Raw genomic sequence first — 20,411 nt, forward strand, 5'->3', positions numbered from 1 at the left:
TAGAGGATTTGTGTAAGGATGGATCTGGCATTTCTTTTCAGTGGTTCCCAGTCAAATGAACCCTGGTGTTAACTTTGAGTTCAGCAAGGCCATGGTTTTACCACGTGAAGTTTTCAAGTAAATAGTGGATAAAAATATATAGGGTTATATGGGCTTATGCCATACAGGCACATCAAGCGTGTGCAATCCCGTCTTCAGATAGAAATTTGCAAGGAAGGTTCATGCAGGTTTCATAGCAGGACTCCCACATGCCCAGTGCTAGCACTTGTTCTCCTTCAGCATTCCCTGTCACTCCCTCCACTCTCTGCTGCCTTTGCTGGAGACTGTCATACCCGTGGAGTTTGTGCCACATAGTAATTTAAATCAAGGACACATTTCCCTAGTTATCTTCTTACTGAAGTTGTTCTACGGATACAATCTGTGCTACAGACATGGCTGTACCCATTACGGAGGTGCTTTGAAAGAGTTAAAGTTATTTTATAGCAGCAGAACACTCCTCTCAATAAGGGGGCCGCATCACATTAATTAGACACATACACTGATAACTATCCAAAGCATGAAACAAAATTCAGATGATAACCCAACCCCTTTCTATTAATCACAAATGACTACAGGCTACAAATGGCACGTGTGTGCATGTGCAGGGGACAGGTATATTTGTGTGTGTGTATGTCCACATGCATGTGCAAGGCAGGCAGAAAAATAAGAAGCAAGCAATAGCCCATGGGAGTTTCCTAAGGAACTGCTCCACATACAGGGAAAAGTAGTGAAGGAAAAGTGAAAAGAAGGTTAAAACCAGACACGTATCCATCAACTCAATTAAGACTCGAGGGGAAAAGCTAAAGGCTGCCAGGTGGTACAGGGAGTTAATGCTCCTCCAAGGCGGAGTGGCAGAGGAAGTGCTGGAGAAGGAGCTTCGCTGCCTGTGAGCAGAATTAATGGGTGGTTCTGGACCGGCTGGGCTGCCGAGCTGCTGCTTCTCAATGAGTTGTTAATGGGGAACATGGAGAGTGAGGAAGTAATGAGGACTTTGTCAATACAGCTGTGGATAAAAGTGGGTAAGGAACCACTTAAGGAAAAAACCATCACACAAATCTGCAACTACTGATTCTGTGCTTTCCGGTGCTTGAGAAATTACTTGCAATAATTTTGGAAGTGTTATAGAGAGACTGAGAAGCAAAACACAACCACGGGACAGATCCTTTTATTAAACCAAAAGCAGAAAGCAAGCAAGAAATCTTGGCAACATTACCCTCATCTACAATTCCTTCTTTTTTTTTTTTTTTTTTTTTTTTTAAATTCCCAGGAAAGCAAAAGAATGAACAAACCTAAATAATCCATAGCCACCCACAAGTGCAGGTACTGGAGGAACACTGCTTCTCCAGGTAATACCTGGCATAAGACAAATGTCTCCATCACATGCCAGCTGGGTGCAATAGGGAAGGGGGAGCCCACAAACAGGTCCATCCCACACACTCCCTGTACCTCCATGCCTGCCAAAATAGCTGTCTGCAGCCCCACAAACAGGTCCAAACCCCCTCCTGTACCTCTGCACCTGCCAAAACAGCTGTCTACATGGTACCTGGGGACATCACATAACCCACCTCAGCAGGACTGGCTTGTGTTGGTGCCAGCAACATAGCCAAAAAATCAGAAAGTTTCTTCCAAAGTGACCAGATTGAAAGAAGAATATGAATTTGGGGTGGGAGGGGATCACATATCCATCTCACAGTTGGGTTTGTTGGAATTTAGGAAGAAGGGAATCTTTTCCAGGTTTTCTGAGCAATCCTGGCTACTCTCCATCTCCTCCCCACCCCATGAAAGCAGCTCCCACCCCCCCACCCAGCAGGAGCATTGCTGTATAATCATCTTTCCCTTTTATTTTATGTAAAGACAAACCCTATAAAAAACACACCACATTGTCATTTCTTTACCTCCATGAAGAGCAAACACAGAGAAATGCTCCCTAGAAACAAAGCACTGGATTTATTCAAAGGTAAACATCCCATTTTACGTGTCCCCCAAGACTCTGAGGGAGGTACTGCTTTCTGTGCTGGCAAGTGCTAAGCCAGGCAGGACTGCCATTGTACCGGCTTCCCTCCCACATCCAGCCTCTGCAGAAGGACATGCAGAGCCTTTGCAGCTCCCTAACTCAACCTGGCTCAGAGCTGAAATCCAGGTGGGCTGGAGATGGATGGGAAGGATGCAAGCAGCTCTCAAGGGGCCACCAAGCACTGCAAGCACTGGGGGAGCTCTCTGGCCACATCCCACAACCCTCTCCACCCTGTGTATGCACAGTCAGGGAGGAGGCGGCCAAGACAGTAGCCAAGTTGGCTTCACGTTAGCCAAGGACAACCCCTTTTCCATGGAAAAGGTGCCTACAGCCAGATCCATGCAGTCCTGGCTTCTCTGCACCAGCAGAGGTACAAAGAGGCCAAGGATGGGGAAAGATGCCTGGATCTCCTTGCTTCTTTATGGGCTTCTTCCAACATAAAAGCAATTGCCGCAGCTGGAGAAGGACAGAGGGAATATGGTACGTAGATATGGCACAAAGCTTGCAGATATTCTGCATATAAAAATGTCATGTTTAACAAACCCACTCCCCTGCAATGCACAAAACCCGATCGTGGAAACCAAAACCACAGAAATAAGTCATGGACCACAAAGCATGCTTCCATGTGAAAAAAAGATGGGAAATAGGGAGGAATGCTCCTCAGAGCCCTCAAGAGAAGTCAGCTTCACCAGTCTCCTTTCTGAGCCGCACAGGATGGTTATATCCAGCTGGTGAAACTCCAGAGTACAACCCCATGGAAATATCCGGGCTCACGCCTAACCCTGCATCGCTCCCACTCCAGCGCTAAGTACTAATGCATGTTTGATTAAGCAACAGGAGGAGTATCTGCTCCTTCCAAAAGTGACCACAAGCTCTTGGCAATAACACCGAGTACTTGCTCTGGCCCTAACCGCACACCGCAGTTGTTAAATTGCCTTGCCAAAGGAAGACATCTTGCCAGACGGAGTATTCAAAATAAAGTGAAGAACAATTGCTTTAAATAATCAGCATTTCAAGTGCTCTAATGAAGAGGACATGTATTAAGGTGATCTCAAAGAAAGGAAAACCTATTAAAGCAAATGCTAAAAGTGATTTTTCAAATATTCCTGACCTTTTCACTTTCCACAGGGAACTCTGCAGAGATCTTACAAAACCAAAGCCTCAGCATTATTTACCTTTATATTCCCACTGGTTCCAGTGGCATTACACTGACAGATGGGGACTACGGATCAGGTGAGTGTATTTTCGAACTTTGGTTATTTCTTGTGCATACTAACCACCCTTGGACATGAGTTATGCCTTCTGAAATAACAAGGCTGGATGACAAATCATTAAATTAAAAAAAATTAGGAAAACGAGAAAATTCTGGATTCCTGTAATTCCCCCCCCCCCCCCTTTTTTTTTTTTCATACTTTGGAAACAATAGAGCAAAAAGCGACAAACATGCTCATGGAGCGACCCAAACTTGAAAAGAAACAAAATGCCACCCAAAGTCAAATGGCAAAATTCCCACTAACATCATTAATGCCAGAGTTTCATCTTGTATGCTTTTCTGTGAATTGATATAGAAGTATTTCAACTAAGATATCACATTACATACCATTTATAATTACATATACAATGCGATTCTCAAATGCTGCTTTTGAGATGCAAATCTCATACTGAAACAATAACTCAGCCCTGTACGTTCAGCTCTCGGGGCACATGTGCAGATCAGAGTTTGGCTTACACGTACAGCATGATATATACATCGGGTTGTAAATGTGGAGCCCAGCTTGAAAAAGCAGCCTGCATTTGCATCACCATGATACCCATCTTAAAAATTGAATATGCAGCACCTTCCAAGCACCAGCCGCTCCTCTTGTCTCCATACTGGGGGAGCCTGGTTTATGGCTGGTGAGAAGCGCAGCAGGGAAATAGCACAGTGTGCCTCACCACACACGGGGCAGCTGGTGTTACTGGAGGGTTTCCTGGGCTTTATTTTCCTGGCCAGGAAGCTGTCCCAGTTGCCTTCTGCAGTGCCCACAGACAGAGCTGTCCTGCGCTGGGCATGCTGCCTGCCTGCCAGCATTTGGTAACCCCAGCACTGGATTCAGCGGCATTTCCTTCTCACCTTACCGCAGACCCCAAGTCTGGGGCCTCAGGTGTGCCTCCCCTGCCCCGGCCATCTCCAGAGCAGGGACGACAGCAGCACAGCCAGAGCTGGCCACATCCCCAGCAGGGCAGCCCCAAGGTCACTCCTGAGCCTGGGTACTTGGTACAGCTGGAGCCCAGCATCTTTAATGACCTCTTCTTTCTACACACTACTCTATTAATTTTCCACTTCCCCAATCACAGCTGTTGAGCCCTATTAACACAGAGAAAAAACACATTTAAACCCAAACCTGCTAAGCCAGAAATAGAAGTTCTCATTTTCTTTTCCAAAACACAGAATAGCTGAGCAACAACGAAAGGAAAAGGAAATCTCTCCTGAGTGCACATCTGGAACCAATTTGCTGTATGTAGCCACTGGGTGTCACTTTTGATATATACTGGCTCAGCCACGCAGAGCTTCAGTGAGAAAAATGGATTTCAAAGAGGTGATCCTAAACCAAACCAGACTGCTCCACAGCCTCTCACGCACAAGCTGTAATTAGCAATTAGCCAGCCAGGCTGATTTATTAATGAAACATCTTTGCCATGACATTAAGCACCATGCAGTGGCTCTTACCTCTCAGTCTGCAGCGTGACTTTTGATGGTTCCACATTGGGGTTCTCCCACTCCATCTGCGGACAGTGCATGAAGTAGCAGAGGGTGTACAGAGCCTCCGGCTCCCAGTACAGCGATCCCTGCTTCTGGTGCATCGGTGTCCCGTTCCCATGCTGCTTGGCATTGAGGGGCTGGAGGTGGTGCATTGCTCGAGACACCAGGTCGCCTGGAAAAAAGCAAAAGCTGGGTGAATGCCAGGCTTTTCAGCTGCCTCTCCCCTGAGTCTTCAAACCAAAAGACATGCTGGGTTGATCTTCCCTTCCATTTAACCTCACAATGCAAATGATAACAGGTAGGGCAGGATCCTGTGCATTGCTCATCACCAGGCTGGATTTTGCCTGGTGGTTTACATGGTGTGGAGTGACATATCCAGGCTGCAGACAAGTCCCTGGAGGCCTGCAGGAGATGTGTTTCTGCAAATATGGTGTGTAGGCAGTGTCAGGCTGGCCCATCTCAGCACCACCAGAAGAGCCAGTATGCCAAGGACGGGGTCACAGCTAACCTACAGGCAGCGTCTGGAGGCTGCCAAAACCCCACAGCCCCATAAAATGACCAGTGGGGATGATGCAGAATGGCACCAAAAGCTGCATGCTCCTGGTTAGCAAGTAGCTGGAAAATCCTTGCAGCACGGGAGGAGGCAGTCAGATAATGCACAGAGCACTGCGGGAATGCGCGAAGGGATATGTGAGTGAAGAAAAAGGAGGAAAAAAAATTGCTAAAAGACAATATCAGAAATGTGCAACTGAAATTATGGTTTGTAAAACGTTAGCAGAAGAGCAAAACCCATGCGCTAGGCTCACCCAGCCCCTCAGGTTTCCAGAGCACAGAAAATGGCCCAAGAGAAAGATGGTTATCATCGCCCCTGCGCCGACGTGGTTCTGGGCACTTCCTCGCAGGGCAGGTATGGGAAACCAGCCACAATATGCAGGCTGGGATCAGCAAAGCCAGCAAGTGAGATTAGCAGGCAAACATACAGGCAAGCAGCAGTGAGTCTCTCAGCAGAGTACTGATTGTAACTAATTAACTAAAGCATCTCCCTCCGAGGCAGTGAATTTTACATTTGTTGACTAGTGACCACTCTATCAAAGGCAGGGAAACAATTGTGGTTATAAACTGCCTGTTTTCACATGTTCAAATCACTCTGAGTGTGCTTTAGGGGGAAATAATGATCTCGGATCAAATCAGATGGTTTGTTTTAAATGAAAATCTGAGCAAGAGCCCTTTGGGTCACTCTTAAGCTATACAAAAGCGAGTGATGGGGGAAAAGAGGACATAATTTTCCAGTGTTAAGAAGTCGTCTTACACTTTCTCTTCTTTGCTTTTCCCAAGTGACCACCGAGCACTGAAACTTGGAAGGAAAAGTTGGAAATGTAAACCAAGGTAGGAACATAAAACCAGATGGGGTGTGTGTGTGCGCTGAATAATGACCTCCTGGGCAAATTTAAAGGAGAACCTTTCTGACTGTGTGCGAGGCAGAGCTACAGGGTTTTTTTGCAGAATCCCACCCCTGTGAACACATCACAGTACATCACCTCTCTTCAGCCTGACTCACACAGAAAATGATGATGCTGCTGTGATGATGTGTACCAGGGAGAATAGAAATGTCTCATTGAAAACTGCTCAGCCCAGTCCTCCAAAAACACAGCCTTAAAACCATGAAGAGAAGAAAACCACTGGCATGAGAAAACTGCCGAGTCCATGATTTCAGGGTTTTGACACAATTTTTTGCTGCACTCTGCAATATTCCTCTGATTCAAAGCTTTCATTTAAAAATAGTTTCTGTCTTTTCCCTCTGCCAGGAAATTGTCATGATAGGACCAATCTTGCAGCGCTGCATGCTCATAATTTCCAAGGGAAACTGTGCATGTGGAAAGCCCGCAGGATCAGGTCCACAGCAGAAACAGATGTGCCTCTGAGGTGACTCTCCAGTCCTGCACAAAATAATGTGCTGGCAAGCAGAAGCAGCAGGGAAGTTTGGGACCCCCTTCACTCAGCCCACTGTTACAGCAGACGTGCACTGCCAAGCCTAAGCATGGGCCAATGTAACTGCTAGTAACCTAGCAAAAGTAGCAAAATTAAATTCCTCTCTTTTTCTCCAAAAGGCAAAAAAATTGCGTAGAAGTGCTGCCTGCAATGTCCAGCTTTAACAATAATAGCAAAAGCAGAGAAAAAGGAGTTGTACTAAATTCAGCCTTTTCAGACCAAGCCGCTAAAGCACTAAAGCATGTGGTTAAAGTTAAGCACATGACTAGTCTTATTTCAGCGGACTGAGACAGCAAGCACCAGAGGACACCTCTGACTTCTGTACTGAACAATGAATAAAAATCAGCATGCAATTTAGATCCAGATTCAGGCAGCAGCATTACTTCATCCCCGTTCCTCCCTTAGCGCTGGGATGATGCGACTTCAGTGACACAGACTAGAGGAAGCTGCACAGTGCATAAGGACAGAAAGCAGCAGGAAGAATGATGCAGGCAGGGTGGGCAGCGCAGCATCGCTGCTGATGCAAGGCCAGAGGAACTTGAGCCTTGCTGAAATCTATGGCAAAGCTCCCATCCACTTCGATATGACCAGGAGTTCACCCTTTTATTCTGTCTTTCCTCAAATGCTTCTTAAGAAACCCAAACCAATTCATACCATTAAAGCTGAATTAATGCTTTTTATGTTTAAGCCTCATTTAATTACATTACACTAAGAACTGATTGTCTTAGATCTTGCTTTTGCCTTTGCTATGTTATCTGTGGTTATATTTCAAATAATGTCTATATCAACAATTATTAGAAAATTCCTCTATCAGAGACAACTCAAAGCTTAAATAATCAATACCTAAAAAGCATCGAGCTTCACAGAGGACAGTAAGTAAGCAAGCAGAAAAAGCTATGATCTTGGTACCCAACAGGCAGAGCACTGGTGGCAGGATGGGAATCGCTGCCTCTGTTTAATTCCACAGTGTAATCTCAGACAATCCACTGCATGCCCTGCTGCCCTTTTCCTCCTCCAGCCACGTCCAGTTACGGTGCAAATTCTTCAGGACAGAGGAATGTGTCTTAGCATATCTGTGCACCAGGACAGTATCCAGAAGGGATGAGAGAGCTGACAAGCGCACGCACACACTGCATGGTAGTACTTACGCACACTGTAAAATATAGCATACTGTAACATCTGCTTTGAGATCCATGTGTGTTGTTTTCAATCCCTACCACATTTTGCTGCTTCTATTCTTCATTGCTAATATGCTTTCACTTCTCTATTATCTTCCAAAGAATACATGAGGAGTTGAAACTCTCTTTCATCCTGGCCAGGGCACCCCAAAATCCATAGATGTGAAACCAGTTCCACGATGGGACTCACTGGTCTGGTCTCCAGCAGTCAGCCAACTCAAGTCTCTTCTGGGATACTCAGCCTCTCCCTGCCAGCTGTAAAAGCCATGGTGTAGCTGAACACTGAGGGCAACCTTGAATTTGCAGGCAAGCATAAAGAGACAAGGCCCCTTCATCCGTGCTTGCTGTCTGCTCTTCAGAGCCATGTTCCGCACAGCAATGCTCTGCAGGGTGAGGTTACCTGCTTGCAGCATTGCTGGCTCTCCTGCATCTTTTTTGGCACTGAAAATAGGTCTCAGCTATATCAGCTGAGCGCATCTGAAAGGCCAATAAATTCTTGAGTGCATCATTTCCAAAAATCCCATAAAAAAAATAAAAATCCCAGCAGCTGAGGTCATCTTGTACCTCCATGGACACAGCTCCCAACGGCTGTGGTGTCAGGACACAAGGGGCTCAGCAGGGATCCCTGCCTTGCTGTCCCCTGCGCTCCTTCTTGCCCCATACCACTGCCTGCAACCCATCTGAGGAACAGATTTGGGAGCCGATCTGCCTGATGAAAGACCTTGCCAGTTTTATTTTGTTTTTAAATTAAACCAAATAAACACTTCTGCAATTTATGCAATGTAAGCCAAATGAGACAACGCACAAACTGCTCTGCTGGCAGAGCCAGGGAGATGAAGACATCACATTGTGTAGGGTAGACACACACACAAAAAAACCGCCAACCAGTGAGGTTTGGGGTATTTGAGGATATTTTTGTTGCTGAAGCTGGGAAGCCAGAACTGGAGGGCAGGTTCCCAGAGGTCAGCAAAGGCAGCAGCAAGCCCCAGGCTGTCACTGCCTTGCAGCCCTTGATCGGGATGGGGAAGGGATCTGGCAATGTGGCTGCACGCTGGAGCTTGTCAGCCCAGAGGAGGGTGGCCATGCTTCGCACACCAGCTAGCAAATGACCCACAAAACATCACCACTCCCCAGCACGTGAAGAGCTGCCACTGCAGCTACCAGCATTTTATCCTTTCCACAACTAAAGCGGGACTTGCCCATCACTGCTGCTGTCAGTTCAGCACAGTTTATGAATGCAAGGTCCACATACATTTGATTTCAAGATTGAAAATATTATGTAATGTGCATGTTGTGACATGGGCCTGGTTAAAGGCAATACTAAAATGCAAGGAACAGCTTCACTGACTTCAAGTCAAAGATGTGACAGGGAAAGTTAAGCTGCTCCAGTCTGTATGAGGATGGTATACAACATACAACAACAGCATACAGCACACAAGTGGATGCTCGAGCCCTCTCCACAGTGAAGCCTTTTTTTTTCTTTTTTTTTTGGCTATTATCATCACTTTACTATTTTAGAACCCAATGCTTAAAAAACAGCACATCTGTTTCCAATTTTGTAACAGAGGAGGGTGGAAAAAAGAAGAAAAGCAAAAAGAGAAGGAACAAATAGGAAATACTAAATGCCCAATATCCACTCGTGAGGAGCTTCCTGCAGGATTTTATGGTCTGTCATGACAGACCTGACCTTGCAATCATGCCTGCCTAGGAGCAGGCTCACTGCTTTCAGAGGGATCAACTTCCACAGCCTAAAACATCCAGCTGGGTATGTGTCTGCACAACTACAACCCCAAGGTGAATGACGCTGGACAATCCTTACACAGCCGCTCCCTACCAACACCTACTTCGTAGTTTTCTTGTTCCAAAAGAATGTCCTAAAACCGCAAGAACAACTTCATGATACCATTTTTGCACACTGAAAACAAGCCACACAGTTCTTTGGCCTGTGCCTTTCCTTCAAAGCCCAGGGGAGAGAGGAGGACCTCTGTTTCCACCTCAGCCCTCTTCCCGCGTGACGCCCTGTTAGGATGCTGTGCAAAGCAGCAGCCAGGCCCTGTGTCCAGCACGATGGCATCCTGCAGGCAGCACCCATCAGTTTGGTAATGCTGGTCTGACCATCCTTCCAGCTGTCCATGACTCCAATGTGCGTAGCCTGCTCTCAGGAACCATGCCCTGCAGTGGGGCGTGTTGAGAGCAGCAGTGTTACTGCTTTGATGTGCTACCTGAGTGAACATTTTCTCATGCAAAGACAGGGCCAGAGCCATAGACTGGAGTTCTGTCTGTCCTTCAGAGCTCTTAATGTCTTCCTGGGTCCTATCCAGACCATGCAAAAGAGGAGTATTCCTCAGGGAGCAGCATGTGGATAACTGGCTAGCTGAAAAGGGTCACATAGACATAGTCCAGCTGGCTGAACAAAAATGCACATCGCTCTCAGCTTATCTGAAGTAAAGCAAAATACAGTCTTTGGCTGTCCTTGTTACTAATAGCAGGAAGATCGCAGTGAGAAAAGAATGTTACAGGTGGGAACAGATAACTACAGAAGAGAAACTAGGGGCGGGCTTGGTATTTAGGCAACTAACCAATAATGAGCTTAACTTTTGTAATATGTATGAGCTAATTATAAGAAGGCATAAAAGGTGACTGTAAGAGACAATAAACAAAGTCTGCTGATCACTCATATTGAGTGACTGTGTCTTCCCTCCGTCGCAACAGCAGCAGCACTCCAGATTCCAACTTCATGTCATGGCCAGTAGTTTCCAAAGTTAGCCCCCTATAAGCAGTGACTCAGGTGCAAAACTCACTTTCTTGACCTGGATTCATTTCACACCTCATTGAAAAAGTCCTGCATCAACATGTTTGCTCATGACCACCTCTGGGGAGACTATATCGAAAACATGAATTACAACCCTGATAATAAACCATGGCCTATTGAATAAGGCTTGCTATCTGCTAGCCATGGCCACCCTGTACCTCTCCCAAACTGTAGCTATGTCTCTCTCCATTTCTACCTCCCTGTCGCCTCTGGTTTCTGCACCAAAGTGATGCCTTGCTACAGCTCGCCCCAGCATATGCCTGTAAGTACATGAATACAGGTGAATACGGATAGCTGAACTGTGTCTTCTGCACCACAGCAGACCGACTCCAGCCATCTGCTCAGTCAGCTGCCTGAGCCATCCCTACACTCTTGATTTCAGCTGCACTGTTCCTCCATGTTTGCTCTGTCTCCGGTGTTGCACCAATCTCTATGTTTCAAAAATCAGCTGAGCAAAAACTGCTCGAGGGAAACCTTTCCTCAAATGATTTAGTGGAGGTCATTCTATCGTTGACTCAAGACAACCCATCTTTACCAGGCAAGGAGTGTGCAGAAAGCTAGGGTAGGTGCACACTAGGAAGTATTTAGTATGTATTTCACTGCGCACATGCTCTTAGCACAACATATTTTCAAACACAAAGCTATGCTATTCTTGGCACACAGTATATTCCAGATTCAAGAGCCAGATGCCTCGGGCTGCAGGTCTGCTTAGGGTGCCATAACCCACAGTCAGTGGAGCATCCCATGCGCAACCAATTCACCATCGAACTCACCTTGCAGAAACCTCCCCAGCTCTGCCATCTCTACTTGTCCACATTGTGCCCCTACGTGAATTTGCTATCCCAGGAAAGCTTTTCCTCTCCTAACCGCCATTCATCTATGCCAGAGAAGAGTAAACGAAGGAGCTGTAGTCCCCAACTCTGAATTCAGCACCAAAAGACAGGACTGGGATACGAGCAGCCCATTTCCTGAAAGTGGCTTTGCTGTGGCCTCCCACACATCACTTAACCTTTTACCTCCACTTATCCCACCATCACAAGAAGCTTCTATTTACATTAGAGAGTAAGTGTTTGCATGTGATTTAGTGTTTGCAACACCTTTGAAGGCTGAGAAATTAGGGATTGGATATATCCCATAAAAAAGCCACAATAATAATTAAACCTTCTCAAGTTCACACACCTATTATAACAACACTATTATCTTTAAAATCTCCAATCCAATGTGGCAATCATGATGTTTTTGTTTGATTCCCCTTAAAACACGTCAACTACAAACACAACAAGCTTTGACTCAGATGAGCTACTTGTCAGTTGACCTAATGCAGAGCCTTCCCTCTGCAGACTGCCACTGCCTTATGGACCACCGTTCCTGGATTTTATTTGGCTTGATGCAGACCCATGTCCTCAAACTCTGAATTTAAGGGACCCTTATGGCTGAGCAGACCAGCTAAAGAACACTTGCCCTCGCCTTACTGATGGCCTGTGATCTGCACGGCAGGGACAGGGAGGACTGCAAACATAAGGAAAGGAAAATACTGTTTTAACCCTAAGCATGCTGTGATGCACAGGAGTTCAGGGGTGAACAAGTGTCTGCACCTCAAGGGTGATGTACATGGGAGAGACCTGGGCCAATGCACTGGTGTATCAGGGAAGGGAGGCAGAGGGCTGGAGCACCAGCATCCCCCCACCCACCAAGGCGATGCCTTTTGCCCCTAACCATCAAACCTGAGCAGGCTTAAATGCACAAGGTAGAAGCCCTGTGGAACAAAACCACCTATGTGGGGACAGACCTCAGCTCAGCCCCCAGGCAGACAAAGAGGTCTGAGTCTCATCCACAGGGGGGGCAGGGGGCCCCCAAAGGAGCACTGACAGTGGATGGGGACCCAGGCAAGTGATAGCTGTCTCTGTTCAGCCCCTGTAACCCAAGATAGAAATCCACTCCCCTGGTAAGCAGGGCAGTGAAAGGTAAGGTAAAGCCTTAGCAGGGTGTAGACTGGTATTTTCAAATTATCCTCCCTCCTGCTTCATCATTTCCACTGATAAATAAATGTACTGCTTTGTGGTTTATGATAGGGGGCACTTCAGGGGTAAGGGAAGAAAAGGAGGGGGTCGTTTGGGGCTATTAAGTAACCCACAACCCTTCTTGTGCACAGACAGACAGAAAATGGAGGTTCACATCCATCACCTGGCAGGGGCTGCAAGGGCGGCTAGGGGAGCCTGCAACCAACTAGCACTTAATAGAGGCAAGAAGCTACCTAGCATTTAAACACTGCATTAATCTGTCTTGTTTTCTCTGCTGGGGGGCCAAGGGGCACCTCAACTTCTCTTTTTAGCATTTTCACACGGAGCAGACAACGTGCGGATCGCAACGAGGAAGAACTGCAAACAAGAGGCCCAGAAAGCAATGGGAGAGCAAGGATCCTATGCAATAATCCGGTGGAGGGTCTGCAAAAACTAGAAGTACCACCACATCTTGAGAGTGTCCACAGGCTGCCAGCCTAAGGCCAAACCCTACACTGAAGGGAGCACTGCCATCTGAACTGCAGGTTTCAGCTAGTACCTCTGCTTAGTTCAGCACTACGCTGCATGAACCAAACTGGGAATAAGCTTTGGCCCTTCTCTACGGTGCTGCTTAGTCTGAAAAAACACCTGACAAACAGGGCTTTTGTTCTGACAATAAATAAGCTGAGCACTTACAACAACACTCCTTCAGATGCCACTTTTCCAGCAAGCATCTTTACCCTGGCATTTGCTTCTAAGCCTAGGTTTAACCTCTTCTTTACAGGACATGAATCAATTTGTATGGCTCCTGCAGTGCTCCTTCCTGTTGGTTGCAGAGGATTGAGCCTAGATGAAACAGTAAGGGAGGGAATGTCAGTTTTCATCATCTCCTCGGCTGGGGCTGTGAGGAGAAATGAAAACCAGTATTGGTATGTGCAATCACATTCCTACTTATACTTGAGCAATAACCCTTCCTTTCATCCCTAAAAGCGTGCCAGGATCTACTGAGAGGCTATTATTTTGGAAAAATACATATATTCAGCACTGCAGAGGCAAAGAGAGGAGGATGGGGAAGGGTGGTGTTTTTCCAGTGGCAAAAAGGAAAATCTTGCTGAGACGTGAGTGGTGATGTGGAGTAAATACTGGCCTGAACATCACATCTGGGAGCTGCTCTAAGTTAAACACTGTTCAAAGGCTAAAAAGCTCAGAGACCAGCAATGTTCAAGTACATCTGCATCTTCAGATTACCCTAGTTTAAAACAAAAATGTTCACTTGTTGTGGTTAACCACCACTGGTCACTGTGGTTTGCACAAGACTGGGTGGCAAACTTCTCACCCTGGAAAGCCATAGCAGACTGGCCATCTCTAGACAGAAAGGAAGCCCCAAACAGTTTTCTGCTCTAACCCGAAGACATGTGTGAAGACACGTTTGGATGACATCCTACACCACAGTTTATCCCTCTGCGTGGCCCAAGAGACAACTCTTCTCAGCCCTATGCATAAGTCTCAGCATAGGGTGGTTGCCTCGGCTCGGCCATACGCTAATGCCTTACGGTCTTCCTCCTTCACTGCCTTAGGGTGAATATTTCTTGGTGCCATGACTGGTGCTCAGTGCATCCTAAGGCTCTGCTCTTCCGTGTCACCACCTACATGCACATGCAAAAGAAAGAGGATCCTCCTTCATCCAGCCAAACACCAGCAATCTCCAGCTGTGAGCCTCACCCTTCTGCATCTGGTCTCCAAGCTGGCAGCGGTATTTTCTGATGGGTGATGAATAGGTGTGTTGGAGTGTTATATGGTTAAATATAACATATGTTTGTGGATTGCAAACATGCATACTAAAAAGTTAGGAAAAATATTCAAAGGTCAAAATGCATTTTCATGGGATCTCTCAACAGCCAAAGCTCTCCCTAATATTCTTCTATTTTTCTATTCAGTCTACTTATTTTTCCCCATCTGACAGGGGAGGAAATAAGAGAGAAGAACTAGAAATCTAGAGTAAACCCCAAAAAATTCTGAAAAAAACCCAAACAGATCTACTCTCCTTCTCCTTTAGGTCTGGTCTGAAAATACAGGAAACTTTAGGAAAAATCGGGGGGGGGGGGGATGGAAAAAAACCCCTCGTGAAATATTTTCTCTAAGGTTAAACAGTGAAATACTGTTTAAAATCCTATTATTTTTGCTGTGCTTCAGTTCTTCTCAATGTTCTCTATATAATAAGCATTTCAAATGAAATTACATTATTTTAAAACACACTGTAGTAGGCAATTACAAATCCTGAATTCTAAATGCCAATATAACATAGGCCAGATTTATTGTTGCTCCTTAACTTTATGCCATGTTCATTATAGTTTAATGAATAAGGTTTCACATTAATTTTTCAAGCCTTCTCCTTGGAATCATGCATTACCACTGTAATTGCATTGCAGAATTAGGCCTCTTATTTACATTCTCCTCCTAAGTCCTGGAGACGAACCCTTCCTTTGATTTTTCCCAAAGTCAGCAACATTGCCTCTTCTTCCTATTCTCGGGATAGCACCCCAGGGCCAGCGGCGCCAGTTGCCCTGCTGTCGCTAGCCGGGGCAGGGCCATCCGGCATCGCCAGCACCTGCAGGATGAGAGCAGAGGTGCCAGGCCAGCGGGGTTTGGGGGGGGCTGGAACAGTATCTGCAAGTCTGCTTGCACTGCCCAGCCATGAGGAGCCCCTTAAAGGCAGCCTGGGTTGACCTCCTCCTCTGCAGCGTTCCCAGAGGGTGCTGCTCTCCCTCCATGGTCACATCCACCATCGCACCTTTCCCCAAATTCCTCTGGCCTCTGTGACCCCCCCGGGGAAATGCAGCTCATCTAAATGGTCTTTTCTAGTACACCAAAAGCATACGTGAAAAAATGAAGGGGGCAGACAAAAAAGGGCCATCACGTGTAGGGCAAGGTGAAAGTACCACAAGACGCAAGGCTTTACACCTTGTGAATCTATTTTCCACCTGGAACAGACTGTGAAAAAGCTAAGAAGATCTGAGCTGGAATACAGGTGCTGGGCAGTAATCGGGCCCTGTTTGCCAGCTGTCATCTTCCAGGGGACAGATCTGATTACCCGGTGTCAGAGCCTCCAGCAGCTCAGCAGCTGACCACACTGCTGCGGGCTGGGCAGCACCAAGAGCAGGGGAAGCCTTTCCTCCGCATGTGGACATTGTTAATTCTAGCTATTCGGTGTACTTACAATATTTTAATTATTAATGACAAGAAACTATAGGAAATCTCATTCAATTAGAACTGCTTCCCCCCCCCCTTTTTTTTTTTTGAGATAAAATTGAATTCCTTTATTGCAAGATCACTCTTTGCCCTTGTTTTCTGTGCTCTTTTGAAGCGAACAGAAATGAAGTCCTTGCTCCTCGGATATTGCCAGCTGGTGGGACATTGCAGGCGCTCGCCAGGGGACTGCCCGCTCTGCTGGTTCAGCAGGCCAAGCTTCTGCCCTTGCCACTCACTCCTGGTTGCAATCTTCTCCTCTTCGCAAGTGCTATCCTCTCAATTCCTTCCTATCCTGAGAGTCTCCCTCATCACCTTTATTCACCCCCACAAGAGCTGGGGCTTTTGCGTACCTAACCCTCTCCTTCTATCCCACTTTCTCCATGCCAGAGCTTGCCATATCCTCTTTCCTCTCCACTATGCCACTTCTGAAGCTCTCCAGCCCCCTCGCACCACCGGGGTAACGATAAACCCTCCTTCGCCTACTCCCTCCCTGCCAATACGCTCTGATCCCCAGGTGTTCCCCCCTGGCTTCTTTCCGCTGCTCACCGTCTCTGCCCCCACAGCGCAGTTCCCCAGCCTCCCTGCACGGCAGAGGCTTTGCTGTAACCTCTGGTCACAGCCTCTGCTGATGCCAGAGACAGATAATAAGCACTGAACAAAAAGAACACACACACACACACACACACACACACACACCCCGGTACCTGCTTACCCCTCCACTTTCCTTCCCTTTCATGATTTTCCCCCCAGTTCACAGGTTTTTGCCCACTGACATGCTGCACCTCCCTCCCCATTTCACAAGTGCAGTTTTGAACTCTGCACCAGCACTGCTCCACAGCAAAGATTTCTACCCAGCTGAGCATCGAGCCTTGCAAGTTTTGCCAATTGCCACTCCTCTCACTGCTTCCCCAACATGCATCTGCTTGCAGTGGCTGGGGAAGCACCCTCGACGATTGTCCAGAGGGCTTTCTGGAGGGCTACCAGCGTGCTGGAGGTGCCAACCTCTCTGACAGCTGCATCTAACTCCCACTGATGTGCTCTTCTCTTGAAGTCGGCCACCCTGAAGAGTGTTTTGACTGTGTTTGCAGTGAACAGACATGCAGGAGGCAAACCCTGTCAATGAAGCATTTGAATCTAAGGTAGGACTACTTACAGATGACAGATTTCTGGAAATCAAATTTTAAAAGGGGGTAGTGGTAGTAATTAAGGAGGCTGGCTTTTCGGGTTGTGTACAGAGTTCAAAAAAATCCAGAATAAAAAAAAGCAGCCCTGGAAATATCCACAGATTACTGATTTATTAAAATACAATCATATGTACTTCCAAGAAAGAGAGCTGTATCGTGTATAATTTAGCTGGCACACAGACAAGTAGTGTTGTGTGTTTCATGCACATGAAATAAATAAGCATAAATTACTTAATTTGAATAACACCAAACACCTGATTCCAGAGACAGAGCAACACTTCACACTAAGGCACGTAAGTGCTCTTGGCTTGTTGACATTTCACCAGAGCAAAGAAAAATTAGCAAGCTGAAAACAGAAATTCATTCTGTGGCTTGCAGACAAACATCCATGGTGCATCCACATGGCTTGTGAACAGCACGTAAACTGAGCCCTGATGATATGATGGAGCCACAGCAGACTCCCATCGCTACAGAAAGCACCAAGAAAATTAACAGTGAGATCCCTATACATGTCCTTCACGATGCCAGTAACCCAGAATTCAGTAATAAGAACAACAGTAAGCTGGGTAGCCTGTATCTTCATAGATTTGAGTCTTTACAATTTCTCCCCCAAAATTTCCTAACAGACCTCAGGAAAAAAATGCCTGACAGTACTTCTGACAGACCTCGGAAGAAAAAAAAAAACAAACCACTTTTCCATTTGAATGCTTCTATTTTCCCACCCATAGATTCATATCTCTAACTATATTGTAAACATGTGATTGGAAGGCTTCTCTCAATAAAAAAAGTTTTAAAAAAGGCACTTCTGGTAACTTTATCTCCATGTCACAGGAGGAGTCACATGGCATTTTCCTCCTACAATTTATCTGCGCTGAAACCAAAGCTTTCAGATTTTGACAGATATCATAGCTTCTCACATTTCTCAAAAATTGTTTTGATTAATAGCAAATAATTTATCTTTCAGGTGCAAATTCCTTTGGTGCAGGTTTGAGTTGCAGTTCTTTCCTCTTCAGGAACTGGAGAAGGAAAGGCAGGGTGAAGGATTCTCTCTAACACACGTGGAACTAGCTCTGCTTTCATTTATGACACTGTTTCCCTCACATATTGCAGCCTTTAGCTTTTTGCTTGCCCACCTCAAAACCGACATCCCAGTTTTGAGATTTGCAAGTCTGGCCAAGCTGTGAGGTGCTCTCAAACACAACATAGAGAAGATGAAATAAAGCATCCTTCACCTTTGAAAGCGGGGAATGCAAACAAGCCATAGGAATTGCTATGAGACTGCACAAGACTTCTTTCCTCCTACGGCTTAAACTTCCAAACTGGCCATGTAGCATAAACAGGGTTAAATCTACCCCAGCATCTCCTTCAGCATTACACATGCCCCCTCATCCCTCCTCTGCACAACCAGGCGATGCAATTGGCTTTGCTTTACATCAAGGAAAGAAATCCAAACATTATCAACAGCCTTGTACTTACTGAGTTCAGCAATGCTCCCCACGCGCGTAGCAAGTAAGGACTGCTCAATGGTCCTCAGCTCAGACTGGCTGAACATCTGCACTTCCCCGGGCTTGTTTGACCTTTGCTGGTCCTTGTGAAGGTTCAAGCTGTCCGGCAGGCAGAGAACACCTACAGCATATAAAAAGAAAGAAGTTCAATGTAATTTCAGCCAGTATGGATGACTTTGCTGCCACCACCACATCATTATGGAGACACTTCAAGATGCAGCCCGTGCATGCAGAGCTCAGAGACAATCAACACCTGTAACTAAATGTCACAGATAACTCATGCTCTCAGAACTGGCCCTCATTAGCTCTTCTGAATATCCTCAAGTCACTTACAATGTCACCTAGGGACAATTCTTACAGAAAATCCTAGAGAACTGCCTGCCCAAGGAGGAGCTCAAGAGGGTTCCAAAGAAGCCTCCTAGAACCTACTACAAATGCACAAAAATGTATTAGAAAATGGTATCTCAGTGACAGAATTCTTAAAGACTGGCTTTAAATGATATACAAGATAGACAATAGGTTGACAGGATTTTCCTGAAAGGGGAATCCCACCATCAATTCCCAAAATAACAGACAGTGTCAAGATGCTTGAAGTGCCATTGATGGGCTTATTGAATTTATTTTGTAAATACAACTCCTGGCAATTGAACTGCTTGGGCATCAAAAGCCCATTATGCAGAAGCCCTTACAGCAGTGAATCTTCGTGGGGCAGGGCGTAAGTAAAGCTACTGACATAAAATAATTTACATTCACATTCATTCAGGCACAAAAGTCACTTTCTGCTATGACATCTAAACCCTCAGGCGCAGATAGAGGGTACATGTTTATTAATCAAAATCACTGTCACTCTGAAAACCAGAACTTATTTACAAGAGCAAACATTGCATTACCATCCTGGGGTAACAGATGCATGTAGTCCAGCTCGGAGAGCAAGCTCTCCTCCCTTGCCAAGGTCTATGAGCAGCCAGCTATGGCCACAGTCTCACAGCATCAGCTTCTCAGTCCCTCTGGGACACACACAGGTGGAGACCTGCTGGAGGCAGTGGAGTTGTACCTCTTTATGATTAAATTTCATCTTATCTCCAACTGTATGATATGAAACAATTACATTTGAAAATGAGCCAGAGTAAGAAATGTATTTTTTCCATTAGCTTTTACTGTTCCCTCCTTTTAAGCACAGGGGAGAGGTTCTGCCCTTATGGGCCAAGCAGGCTTCACAAAATACGTTAAGGAAGATGTACATATTTAGTGGTTTTATTCAGGGAGAACTTACATAGTTTCCCAGCTCAGCAAATATATGGTGTCTAACTCTACTGATCTATAATTCTGCCAATAGGTATAACATTGGAGGTCCATACATAGCAGAATGGCTACCTTAAGCCGCTTACCTCAGCTATGAAACAGCCCCACAATCACCATTGCCTTGGAGCACTGCAAGACCATGCAGTGCACCTGAGAGGGGACGCCTCTCAGATACCTCATTAGCTCCACCGAACTCCCTTGGATATCCTCCACACATTCATCTCCTCCCTGCAGATAGTTTAGTCTAAAAGTTCTATCTGCAGCACAGACCTAAAACCACCCATCCCGGGAAGGGAGAGGCAATGCAGGTTCAGTGAGCACGTTCAAAACAAGAAGCAGTGGTATACACTGGGAAAACTGGGACAAAAGGTCTTGTCCACTGTGGCCATGAGACAG

The 20,411-nt window shown here is 46.1% G+C and overlaps 1 protein-coding gene across 3 annotated transcripts in view; it reads right to left on the reverse strand.

Moving 5' to 3' along the window:
* BTBD11 (BTB domain containing 11) overlaps positions 1-20,411 on the reverse strand; it is a 181,023-nt gene that overhangs the window by 57,908 nt on the left and 102,704 nt on the right. For all 3 annotated transcript variants that reach the window (XM_037389810.1, XM_037389809.1, XM_037389811.1), the window contains exons 2-3: positions 18,685-18,834; positions 4,764-4,968 (exon numbers count right to left, since the gene is read on the reverse strand). In XM_037389810.1, coding sequence (XP_037245707.1) covers positions 4,764-4,968; positions 18,685-18,834 — 355 coding nt within the window. The remainder of the gene's footprint in view (positions 1-4,763; positions 4,969-18,684; positions 18,835-20,411) is intronic.

Source organism: Falco rusticolus, chromosome 5 (genome assembly GCF_015220075.1).
Source record: "Falco rusticolus isolate bFalRus1 chromosome 5, bFalRus1.pri, whole genome shotgun sequence".
In the NCBI taxonomy this organism is placed as follows: domain Eukaryota; kingdom Metazoa; phylum Chordata; class Aves; order Falconiformes; family Falconidae; genus Falco; species Falco rusticolus.